We start from the raw sequence: 12,392 nt of genomic DNA on the forward strand, positions 1-12,392 counted from the left end.
TAACCTGTTGTTGACTTTTCCTGAGAGAAGAAAACAGAGCAGAATTGCTCATGATGTACCTGGAGGACACAGGAAGATGTGGAATGGAAAGCCTGGCATCTTTGTCTTTCTGGAAGCTTTGTCCCTACAAAATGTTTTGTGAGGTCCCAGAATTCCAAATGTTGGTGACAAAATAAGCACAACTTGATCCCAGGATCCCAGGCTGAGCTCAGAACAGTTAGGAGTCAGTGCAGTCCCATGTTGGACTCTGCTGAGAACCAGGATTAGTTTTGTGTTTATTTACTCAGGGTTGTTATAACAGAATTCCTGCCCTGCTCTTCATGAAAGCTTCTTTTAGCAGGAGGTGGCAGTGACTATCAAACCAAGAGCAGGAAGCAGGTCAGCATTCCTAAAGGTGGGATTTGGGCTGGATGGATGCCTCTGTCTGCTCCCAGGAAACCCCAGGAGCTTCTGGTGGCTGGAGGTGGTTCAGCCCTGAGGATCAGGGGTGAGTTTTGGGCATGGATCAGTGCAAGCCTGGCTCTGCGGCTCGCAGGTCTCTCCCTGAGTTTGGGGTGCCTTTCTGCCTGCTTTTCCTGTTCTGAGCAGAGGCAGGGAGTCCTGTGGGAGTTCCAGTGCCCAGGAGCTGGTTTGTGATGGTGACTGACATCACCTGTACCTCAGAACTTCCCGCTGCCAGGAGCTGCTCCCAGGGAAGGATGAGCCAGCTGTTTGCTCCCGGTATTTTCGACCGCCCCATTTCAGCGGGAAATTTGCTGTTTTGGCATTTGAAAAGCCCTCCAAACGTCCCCTGTGGCTTTGAAATGATGCCACATTTTGGAGGTTTGGATTCGTGCCTCTGGTTATTTTTGAAAAGAACAGGGACCTAAAAATAACCGTGTGTACTTTTCCAGGCAGAAATGCCGCGTTTTTGGGAGCCAAGTGTTTGCACGGAGGCGGCTGGAATGAGGCATCCTGCCTGTGAATTTATGGCTCTGTGGAGCGTTACCAGAGAGCCTCCCTGTCCAGCACTGGGGTGAGAACCCAGCTCTCCTCCACAGCACAGGGGCCTGACCTTCCCAAATTCCTGCTCTGCTCCGTGATGAGCTCACACCCTCTGTGTAACTCTGGCTGCTTCCCCCAGACTGGGACCTGCTGCTTTCCATCCACTTGCAGGAAGAGTTACAGGAATCAGATGTTGCTGAGTGTATTCCTGCAGTGTCTTTTTGAAAAACCTGAATAAAAACCTGGTCTGGCATCTAAATTTAGAAGCAAAGCAGGCAGCAGCTCTGGAGGCGATTTCACTGAGCTAATTATCCTGTTAGATAAAGCATCTCCTGCATTGTCTAATCAGATGAAAATATCTGTGTTACAGATGGTCCCTTCCATTCATTATTCACTAAGGAGATTAAGTTTCTGAGAGAGAGGAGGAGCAGGGTGAGGGAGGGGACAGTGGAGGAAGAGATTGAGTGTGGCCCTGTGGCTGTCACCGTGTGGATGTGTCCCCTTCTCCCTGAGTGACCAGCACAGACCACGTTCTGCTGGTTCAGCTGCTGCTGCCCTGGGGCAGGGATTAATCAGCTGCACTTTTCTTCTCAGTTCTTGTTTCACTCTCAAAATTATTGCAAACCACCGAGCTGAGTGGGATTTTGTAGGGGAATCTTTTTGGATTCTCTGTCAGTTGATGGGTAAAGAGCTCATTTCCTACTTCTAGGACATCATTTATTGATCACTGCCCCAGCACAGTGGGTAAGGGCTGCTTACAGGGGTCAGGCAGCTCAGTCCCCGTCAGAGAGCAGCATCCAGGAATCACTGCCTTGCTTCCAGAAGAAAAAATAACCCATTTTCTTCCAGGTGATCATCTGATTATTTCTGTACTCCAGTGTTTTTCCTGGTGAAATTTTTCCCTTGACTCTTGGCTAAACATGAGCTGGGAAAGCAGTGCCACACAAAAATAGATGTGTTTAAGCTGGGCTGTGGTTAATTTGAATTGTTAAATGGCTCTGGCTTTCAAAGTGTTCATTCTCCACGGGTGATATCAGGTTAAAACCTGGAGATTTGGTTATAAGTGCTCTTCTAACCACATAGACAGGGCAAACACACAGTGAAACTGGACCCAAGTGAGGCCTGACAGCCACTTAGGTTGGATTTCAAGACCTTTATATGAAGTTTAGCATTTCAAAATTGTTTCATGTTACGCTGGTTCTCTGTTCTCTTGCAGACTGTGGCATTTGTGGTTCCTGGTTTTCCCAGTGTTTTTCTTTCCCTGTTAGTGTAGGAAAACCCTGTGGAGACTTTAGAAACTGGTGGTGTGGAGGATGCCATAGAGAAGCTGACTTGCAAATATTGTTATAAAATAAACACTGTTGCCTGTCATGTGGATTTTCTTTGACTTTGGCTTTTTTCTTGGTTACTCAACCGTGGAACTGTTCACTACAAGAATAGATAAGGCTGAGACAAAATTATCTCTTAAAATCAATCTAGAGATGGTGTCCACATATAGGCATCCAGAAAAAATCTTTCCTTTTATGAGATGAGAAGAACTCTTCTTAGAACTTTTTTGATGTTGAGTCTCTGGTTTAGATTCTGATAGTACCCAGCAAGATGTCCTTGGGTTGGATCTTTGAGTTTAGCTTCCAGCTTATCCTTTGTTTTTATTACAGCAGGGATGTCAAAGATGCTTCCCCTCCCAGCAGGTGGGAGATCACAGGTATTAATTCTGGTTTAACTCTAATTTCAGCCCAGCTGGTGGAACAGGTATTTCTGAATAACTTGAGCTAATCTTACCCACTCTGTTCAGTTTCTACTGCTTAAGGCTCTTGACAGAGTTCCTGATCTCTTGACTGAGAACCCTCAATGTCCACTTTTCTCAGCCCTCTTGTGTAGCAGCAGGATATTTTGGTGGTTTTCCCCTTCCTTTCCTCCTGGAAGAGCCCCATTCCTGCTGGCACTTGTGGCTTTGTCCTTCCCAGTGGCTCACAAAGGTTTGTCACCTCCTCTGTGTCCCTGAGTGGCACCAGGCCCTGGAGCTCCCTTTGGGTGTTCCCAGGCTGAGCCAGCCCTGAGGGATGGAAGTTGTTCCAGTGTCTGCACTGCAGTGCTGGCACTTTAGAGTTGTCACTAATGAGAATTAGTGCTGCCATGTGAAATCCTCACTCCTTCCCATACAGAGAAATCAGTGCAGGAAAAGAAACCTCAGCAGTTGCTGCTGTTGCTTTGATGTTCCTGAGGTTCTGGCACAAACCATCATCTTCAAAGGGTGTCATCAGCATTAATTACAGAGTTGCACCTTATTTTTTCTCTCCTCCTCTTATCTTCCTCCTCAACTCTCCTCCTGCCTGACTTGTGGCACAGCAGAAGAGTGTGGCCCATGGGCTCCTCTCATTTCCAAAACATGACTGAGAAAACATCAATCTGCCAGAGCTCTGTGTTCACCTGGGACTTGATGTGGTGTCGTCAGAAAGGTGCTCCACAAGCCACTGAAGTCGTAACTGTATTTATTTTCAAACAAGTTTGTTTCCAACTTGAAAGTGTTAGAAGTGCTCAGGGTTTATATTTAACACCACAAAAATCAGATTCTTGTTTGTGCAGTGCAGCAAAAGCGTTAATTAAGGGCCAGGGCTCCCAGCAGGAGCTGTTCCCAATCCATGCTCAGCTCCCTCTGCCGTGGGGGCCTTCAGGAGGGATTTGCTGATCAGTTTTGCAGTGAGTGCCAGCATTTCTGGCTTCTCCATGGAGCGACCAGAGACCCTTCCCTGTTCTTCCCACGCAGGAGAGCGGCCGAGGGTGGGAGCAGGGAGGGAGAAACCTCTGGGATCTGAGGAATGAGCAGTGTCAGCTCTCCCTGCTCCACCTCTGGGCTTCCAAAAGGTTTCATTTGTCCCTGGTTGTTGTGGGTTCACAGCTGGTGCAGCCTGTTTGTCCCTCTCTGAAGGAAGCAGGAGGGAGCCCTGTTAACCCCTCTGTATTTCTGTGTTCTTTGTCTTGTTTTAAGCTGGAAAGAGGTGACTTCCTCTCAGAAGAATGGAGAGAGAGGATTGCAAACACAAGGTACAGTACAGCAATTGAATGCTGCCTTCTGAGCTGGATATTTGGGAGTTTGTATAATGGAAATTGGGAGGCTGGCCAGCTTTTTATATAGAATTTCCATAGCAAATACCCAAAGTCTATCTGCCAACTCTTACACTGGCCTCTTTAGATCCTGTTTTCTGACTAGAAGAATGGCTTTGAGTGCACGTCCCATGATATTCCTTACAAGGGTGTATCCAAGATAAATTCTGATTATATGAGGAGCACAAACCTCCATTTGTTTTGCATGTCCCTATAGTTCATGTCAGGGATTCTGGCTAAAACCTCATTTTCTTGGCTATTGGGGCACACAGACTCACTTTCCCTCTAATAAAAGGGAAAAGACCCAAGTGAGTTTGTTTCAACTTAAATTGAAAGTTCATTTAAACTAATTGTCTTGAAGATTTATTTATGTGGAGAGCTGTGCAGAGGGTTGGGCTCCTTTCTGTGGGAGCAGAAAAGGGAGTAAATTTGTTAAAAGCAATAAAAGTCGTCTGTATTTTTAAAGCTTTGCATTCTTTCAGCCTTATGGGTAGAAAAAAACCTCTTTATTTTTATATGACCTTCTGGGCCACCCTGTTATGTGGGGGAATGGAAGGCAGTTGTCAAAGAGAGCTCTGAAAGCCTTCAGAGTTGTGGCAATTTCTGGATTGCTCCCAAAGCTTTGGTTTTGAGAGCCTGGAGGAGGCGTCTGCCAGGCTGGTGACTCCTGCAGGATTCTGCCCCTCACTTTCTTCTGGAGGTGCCTTTTAATTTGTGGACAGACTTGTCCCAGCCTTGCAGCACACTTGGGTTTGGCTTTGTTGTTTGTTATTCCAAGTGCACAATCCTCTGCTGCCCAGGCAACTTTCTTCAGAATTAATTTAAATTTTTAGAGAATTTTCTGGCTGCAGGAGCTCTGGCTGCACCCAGAAGTGCTGGGAGATGTTTGGTTTGTGTGGCATGGCACTCACTGTGTGTCTTAGTGCTGCTCCACCTCGCTCTGGTGCAGGATTGGGGAATTCTGGAATGGTTTGGGTTGGAAGGGACCTTAAATTTCATCCAGTGCTGCCTCTGCCATGGGCAGGGACACCTTCCTGTATCTCAGGGCCTGTTCAGTCTGCCATTGGACACTTGCAGGGATGGGGCTGGTGCCAGGACATAGTTCCCTGTGTATTCCAAGGGATCCCTGTGCCTGGGCTTGGCAAAACCTCCTGGAACAAGGGCTGAGCCCAAGAGGGATTTGGGGTTCCTGTGCCCTGCACGTGCACACAAAATTCTGTGCTAGAGTGAACTATAAAAACACACATCTGCAGGCTCTGGCTTTTTCCCTTCCTCTCCTGGATGTTTTCTAGTCCCATTAATATGTTTGGCTCTTTTGCAAGGCCTTTTTTTTTTTTTTTTTTTTTTTTTTCTGGCACATGGGAGGGAGGAGGAAGAAACCCCTGCTAGCTTTACTTGCCAGGCAGGGTTTCCCAAATTTCCAAGAGCAAGGCGTAGCAAGAATAACTTTTTTTTTTTTCCCTTAGTGCATAAACATTTTTTTTTCATTCGTGGTTTTTAATAACTTTGACTGCTGCTCTTAAACTCCATGTCCTTGTTGAACACGTTTCATGTGTGGAGGCACTGGGAAGGGAGTTTTCCAGCAAAGAAATCAGTTCTTCATGTGGGAACAATAGGCCAGGATGGCTTTTACACTTCACAGAATCCTGGAATCTCCTGAGCTGGATCCCTCAGGGATGATCAGTGCAGCCCCTGGCCCTGCCCAGACCCCCCAACAAGCCCACCCTGAGCATCCCTGAGAGCGCTGTCCAAACGCTCCTGGAGCTCTGGCAGCCTTGGGGCCGGGCCCATTCCCTGGGGAGCCTGGGCAGTGCCAGCAGCCTCGGGGGGAAGAACCTTGCCCTGAGATCCATCCCAAACCTCCCCTGACAAGTTCATTCAGCACGGAGCTCAACCACTTCCAAGAGGTGTTGAGGACTTCTGTTGCAGCCTGGTAGTAAATGGACCCCAGGGACAATTAGACCAGGCTGAATAGACCTTAAAACTAAAAGGGTGTTTCTTTTTTAATCTGTGGCATGTTCTATTTCTTTCCCAAGCCCTTTTATCGGTTGTGGGATTCTACCTCTGTGCAGATTTCTTTGTTTCCATATGATTTTGTTTTTCCAGGTACAACCCCCTCCCCTGATTGAATTTCCTAACCCAGAAAGATGCAGCTCCTCTGTTGTAGACAGGGCTGAAGTGCTCAGTTTAGGACAGGGAAAACGTGCTAAGATGTCACTGTCTTCTGGCATTATGGGGAATTTGGAGCTGGAAGAGAAACAGATTGCCCAGAGCAGCTGTGGCTGCCCCTGGTTCCCTGGCAGTGTCCAAGGCCAGGCTGGACAGGGCTTGAAGCACCCTGGGACAGTAGAAGGTGTCCCTGCTATGTCAAGGGTGGCACTGGATGAGTTTTAAGGTCCCTTGCAACCCAAACCATTTTATGATTCTAAAATACATTTTGCTATTTTGCTGTAATATTTCAAGTTCTCACCAAGAAGTAACAGCATGAAATGCTGAGTGTTGCTCTCCATGTGTTGGGTGGCAGGAGCTGTGGAGTTGGGGACAAGCAGGTTTGTGCATCCAGGAGTGGCTGTGGTGTGACTGGGGGTTCTTGTGGGGTGTTCCTGGCTCCCTGATCTTTAACTGGATCATTGTTTTGCAGTGTTATTTTTGTCAATAACTTTGCCTTCGGGCCTGAGGTGGATCACCAGCTGAAGGAGCGTTTTGCGAACATGAAGGAAGGTAAATCCAACTGGAAATGTTTTCCCCTTTGTTTTGTGATCCCTGTGGGAGGTGGGCTGGGAGAGGGGCTCAGTTCCAGCTGGCAAAGCCAGACCTTGGGGTTGTTTTGTGCCTTGGGGAGAAGTGTCTGCACCACATTGGGATTTCTACTTCCCACCTTTGTGTCTGCCCAGACCTGCCTGGTTCCTTGGCTCTATCCCCTCTGCTGGGATGACTCTGGAGCAGGGTTGGGGTGGGAGGAGCTGCTGCTCTGTTCTTCCCTCTTTTGGGAGCTCACGAAACACCTACCAGCCAAAGCCAAGCTTCCTGGATCCCTGGAAGTGTCCAAGGCCAGGCTGGGCAGGGCTTGGAGCACCCTGGAATAATGCAAAGTGTCCCTGCCCATGGCAGAGGGTGGGATGGGCTTTAAAGCCCTCCCAACCCATCCCATTCCATGATTCTTGACTGCAGAGGCTCAGCTTTGGAAGGCCAATCTGTAATTCCATACAGAATTCACTTCCTGGGTTCTCCTGTTCAGAGCTGTAACATTTAGTGCTGGGTGTTGACTCCTGAATACTGAAATGCTGGAGTCCCCATCCCTGGAAATGCTCTGAACCTCTGGGGATGTGGCACTTGGGGACAGGGTTTAGTGGTGAGCGTGGTGGTGGTGCTGGCTGATGGTTGGACTTGATGATCTTAAATATCTTTTCCAACTTTAATGCATCCACAATTCCATAAAAACTGGGACATTGTCACTGGACACTCCTGAGAAGCCAAACTGCAGACTGGGGACACCCACTGACCCCATCATGGCCTCTCCATTGCCCTGGGTGCCTTTCTCTTTGCTCTTAACCACTGGGCTAAGTAACAATTATACTTGGCTGTGGCAGAAACGACAGAAATAACAAATTCTGAAAAGAAAAATGTGTGGTGTGAACAAAGCAGCTGTGGCTTCCCATGGCACAGCTTTATGCTGAAATAAATAATGTGACTTTTGGGCTCTGCTGCAAGCCATAAAACCCCCAAGCTTAAGCTGTTTTCTTTAATTTAACTGGATTATTTTTTAGTTTTCAAACTTCTTTAATGATGGCTTGAGAGCAGTGGGAAGGTGGGAATGGTTCAAGAACCCTTTACAAAGAGGAAACCTGATTTCTTTTCCCAGAGTATGCTTCAGGCTCTGCTGAATGACCCCAAATACCCATGAAATGAACATTAGTGGCCTCTAAATAAAAGGGCTTTGGGGGCTTGTGTATAAAAGATCCCAAGCAGGAAGAAGATAATTGAAATTTCTTTAGATTGCCACTGAGAATTAACATGCTCTTTTTTTTCCACGTGTTTCAAATCTGTCAATTTAGAGCAATCCATGAGGTGTCACCTGGCAGAAATCATAGATTCGCTTTCTTGGGGCTGTCAGAATGAGAATTAAGGGATTTATTTCTTTTTTAATGCTGTACAAGGAGCAGTTTTATAGGCCTGCTCTTTAGGGCTCTGTACTGGGTTATATTTAATAAGTAGTTACTTCTTGAATGAATAATGGAGCTGACTGTGCTCTCTTTTTTTTTTCCCTTCTTTTTCCAGGTGGGAGAATTGTGTCCTCAAAACCTTTTGCACCTCTAAATTTTAGAATTAACAGTCGAAACTTGAGTGGTATGATTGTCCTTTTTATTGTTCATTACAGTTGTGGATGTTCATTATCTGAAAGTGTCTGGGGGGGTGTTACTGCTTTTTAGAGTTGTTTAAGTAGAAAATGCTGTTGGATTATTAGGGCACATCAGGTTACAGGTACTTAAAATCAATCTAAAAATCCCCACCTAAGAGAGGAGCGGACACTTTTTATGGGGTTTGTGCTGCTGGTTTTGGTGTTTTTCTTGTGTCCCTGGCTGGGCAACTTTAGAGCTGAAGAGAAATCAGGAGTTTGAGGGCGTGATTCATTTCTTCAGCCACAAAGAGCTGCTGTGACTCACAGGGGAGTTCCTTACACCCTAAATCCAGGCAGGTAAATCCCATCAGCCAGGATTCTTAAGGCTTAGAGGTTATAGAGCCAGGCTGGGAGAGCTGGGGGTGCTCACCTGGAGAAGAGAAGGCTCCAGGGAGAGCTCAGAGCCCCTTGCAGGGCCTAAAGGGGCTCCAGGAGAGCTGGAGAGGGACTGGGGACAAGGCCTGCAGGGACAGGACACAGGGAATGGCTCCCAGTGCCAGAGGGCAGGGCTGGATGGGATATTGGGAAGGAATTGTTGGCTGTGAGGGTGGGCAGGCCCTGGCACAGGGTGCCCAGAGCAGCTGGGGCTGCCCCTGGATCCCTGGCAGTGCCCAAGGCCAGGCTGGACGGGGCTTGGAGCAGCCTGGGATGGTGGGAGGTGTCCCTGCCATGGCAGGGGTGGAATAGGATGAGCTTTGAGGTCCCTCCCAACCCAAACCATTCCAGGATTCTGTGAAATGTTCAACTTTGAACATCTCCTGTGCTGTGCATTGAGCAAACAAACCTCTCCCAGACACACCCAGGACAAACCAGGGTCTGGTTATTGCCAACACAGGGTCGTGTTCTCCTCCTCCTCTGAGTGCACCAGACCTGATGTTTGGCAGCCTTGTCCTTTGCAAGGGCATGAGGCACAGTTTAAGGAGGTGTGGGGACATTCCATGCTGTTGCTGATGCTTTTGACCTTTTTCAGACTTTTATTTTTGAAACTGGAGTGTCTGTGCTGAAGTTGGACTGACATTCTTTGTGGGTTCCTTCCAGTTCAGGTTATTCTATGAAACTTCTCAAGCAAAGGAGCAGTCCAAGCTGGGCTTTACATGTATTTACTGTGTCCAGTGCTAAATTTTCCCTAAATCAAACCCCCCTCATTCCCTTCCTGTGCAGACGTGGGGATGAACTCACTGAGTTCCAAATCTCAAGCTGTGCTGTCTAATTTTGGCCTAAACTGCTTTTAAAGAATAGTAATTTTTGGACTGTCACGAAGTAAATTGTGCATTTGGGAGTTATTTTTAAGCTGGAATTGTTGTGGGTGTCCCACACATCAGGCACCCAAACCTGCACTTTTCTTCCCTGTTTGAAATTCTATTCTGGGGCCTCTGGTGGTTTGGAACCTTATTGTGTGCTGGACTGCCAATTCTTTGGAGATATGGACTTGGAAATAGAAGGGGAAAATGGTGCAGTGCTTATCCTGGAGTTCCTCAAGCCTTGGGAGAGTTGGGATTGGGATGTCAGGTTGCTAATGAGGCAAAGAGAGCCTGAGTGAAGCTTGGGCATTCTTGCAGAGTCCATCAGAGCTTGAGGAAATCCAAGAATGCACTGGGAGAGGTTTCAATTAGACCTGCCCACAAAAATACAGGGCTTTGGCCCCCTCAAGGCTTTTCTTTGCTGGATTCTTCCCATTTCCTTCTCTCTCTGCTGCATTTGGGAGGCTGAGGCCAGCATGTGCTGCTCTTTCAGCTCAGAACAGCCACTTGAGCCAGATCTTTACCCTGTTCCAGCTCTCACCCCAGCATGGATTCATTGGGAATATTTTCTAGAATGCTGAAGTTTCAGATCTCAGCTGTTATTTAATGCTGAATGGAAATGCTGATGTTCAAATTATATTGACATGATTAATTGGGGTTTGGATAGGTGAGAAGCTTAGCAAAAGGAGAGCCAGCAGCTTCCACCAGTGGGAAACTCCAGGGATTCAGAATAAAAAATTACCTTTGCATGCTACAAACAGGGAGAATTGTGTGAATAAATTTTAGGGTTTAATCTCTTTCTGAGACCTTATTATGTCTGGGAAATAAATCAAATGAGCTTGTGTGGGATGTGCTGGGCCTGGAGCTTGTTCTGGTGGCCTGTTCCAAGTGACACTTCCCGGGAAATGCCATCCCCAGCCATGGCCAATATCCTGCACATGGAGCAGGGAATGTGACTGCTCTGCTGCCTTTGTGCTGCCCCACAAGGCTTTTCATAATACTTTTATGCATCAAAGCTTCTTTTGGTGCCTGAGCATGACTTGAGTCACATCTCACCTGTCCATCAAATACTCTGATCTCGAGTATGAACACTTAAATAATTTATACAAAACACTGGAAAAGATCAAGTTTAAGAAGAAGGCACCAGTTCCCTCAATACCACTTTTGTGTCCTTAGTAGTTCCATCTGTAGGAAGACATGGAAATGTGGAAAGAGTTGGGACAAATGAAAACAAGTATTAAAATGTGGTTAAAATAGTGGTTGAGGTTGCTGAATCCCAAACCTTGCTTTTGGCCTCTTCTGGATCATTTGTGTTTAATTAGAAATGTGCCATAATTTCTCCTGCAGCCCTGCTCAGTGTTTGTGGGAATGTTTAAGGCACATCCCATAGCTATTAACTCTGGAAAACAAAACAAATATAGACAAGAAAGCAAACCCAAAACATGTTTGTGCCCAGTCCAAATATGGGGCAGCTGCAGCTGACAGGGGCTGGGCTGGTGACGTTCTGGGACAGTTTAATTCAATCCTGTCACACACACATGTGTTGTTCCTTGGAAGAGTTGTGTGGGACACAGTTGTGTTGGCCAGAGCTGGGGTGGCTGGCTCAGAGGTACATGTCCCACATGTTTGTTTCCTGTGGGGTGCACGTAGCAAGAGAGAAGAAATTCCCTTCAAACCCCCAGCAGTGTTTTCCTGTGGGATCTGCAAACCACATTTCTCTGTGTTGGTGCCTGGCTGGTCTCAGCTGAGCTTTCCCCTAACCTGGCTGTCCTCCCACAGATATTGGCACTATCATGAGGGTTGTGGAGCTGTCACCACTGAAGGGCTCGGTGTCCTGGACGGGGAAGCCAGTCTCCTACTACCTGCACACGATTGACAGAACCATAGTGAGTACCAGGGGTGCCACGGGCCAGGAGCCCCTGCCCTGCTCCAGGGCAGCATTTCCCAGCTCCACATCCTTCTCCTCTCCTTGTGTCCCTTGGTGGATTTACACACCTGAGTGTGCAAACAACTCTGGCTGCTCCAGGGTTCCACACACCCTGGGCTTAAGGGCAGAGCTGATTTACTGAAGCTGCAGAGATTCAATGATAAAATTCCTTCTGCAGCTCCTCAGAACTGGGGTCTCCTGCTGTTATTTCCTCACAGAGGGAGGCTTTGATTCCTCTGTGGTGCACAGACCATTTCATTCAGTCATATTCAACCAGGAAATCTCAATGTTAGTAAAATTCTCAGCTGCTGTAGAAGCAGCCCAAGCTCCAGAACAATGGTGATGCATTCACTGTTTTTTTTTTTAAATTAAAGAAAATTAAACAAAAAACCCAAAAACCAACCAACAACAATAAAATAGTCAAACAACAGCCCCCCTCCCCCCAAAAAAAACCACCAACCCCCCACAAAAAGGCTCCCAAGCCCTCCATAAAAGCCAACAAACCCTATAAAACCCTAAAAAATAAAAACTTCTGTGGACAAATCATTTTTCCTGCCCCAAGGTTTTTGCAGTGGGATGGTAAGGCTGTTTTCCTTACTCTGCTGTAGTCTAACAAAGCTTTTGTTCAGGAATGTGCCAGAGTGCAGATAAATGGTGGAGTACGAGGGTGCAGCTGCTTCAGTGAAAATAATTTCATTGAAAATCAACCTCTGCTGAGGGGAGATATGTGACACAA

At 47.1% G+C, this 12,392-nt stretch overlaps 1 protein-coding gene across 25 annotated transcripts in view; it reads left to right on the forward strand.

Annotated features, from left to right (window-relative positions):
- The window catches only part of DOT1L (DOT1 like histone lysine methyltransferase), a 68,063-nt gene that overhangs the window by 31,882 nt on the left and 23,789 nt on the right, over positions 1-12,392 (forward strand). For all 25 annotated transcript variants that reach the window (XR_015279123.1, XR_015279121.1, XR_015279122.1 and 22 more), the window contains exons 8-11: positions 3,974-4,029; positions 6,731-6,810; positions 8,368-8,436; positions 11,509-11,615. Coding sequence is in view for 21 of the 25 variants with exons in the window: in XM_086862455.1 (XP_086718581.1) it covers positions 3,974-4,029; positions 6,731-6,810; positions 8,368-8,436; positions 11,509-11,615 (312 nt within the window). In the remaining 4 variants the exon portion in view is untranslated. The remainder of the gene's footprint in view (positions 1-3,973; positions 4,030-6,730; positions 6,811-8,367; positions 8,437-11,508; positions 11,616-12,392) is intronic.

This window comes from Cyanistes caeruleus, chromosome 25 (genome assembly GCF_971803275.1).
Source record: "Cyanistes caeruleus chromosome 25, bCyaCae1.hap1.1, whole genome shotgun sequence".
Classification (NCBI taxonomy): Eukaryota; Metazoa; Chordata; class Aves; order Passeriformes; family Paridae; genus Cyanistes; species Cyanistes caeruleus.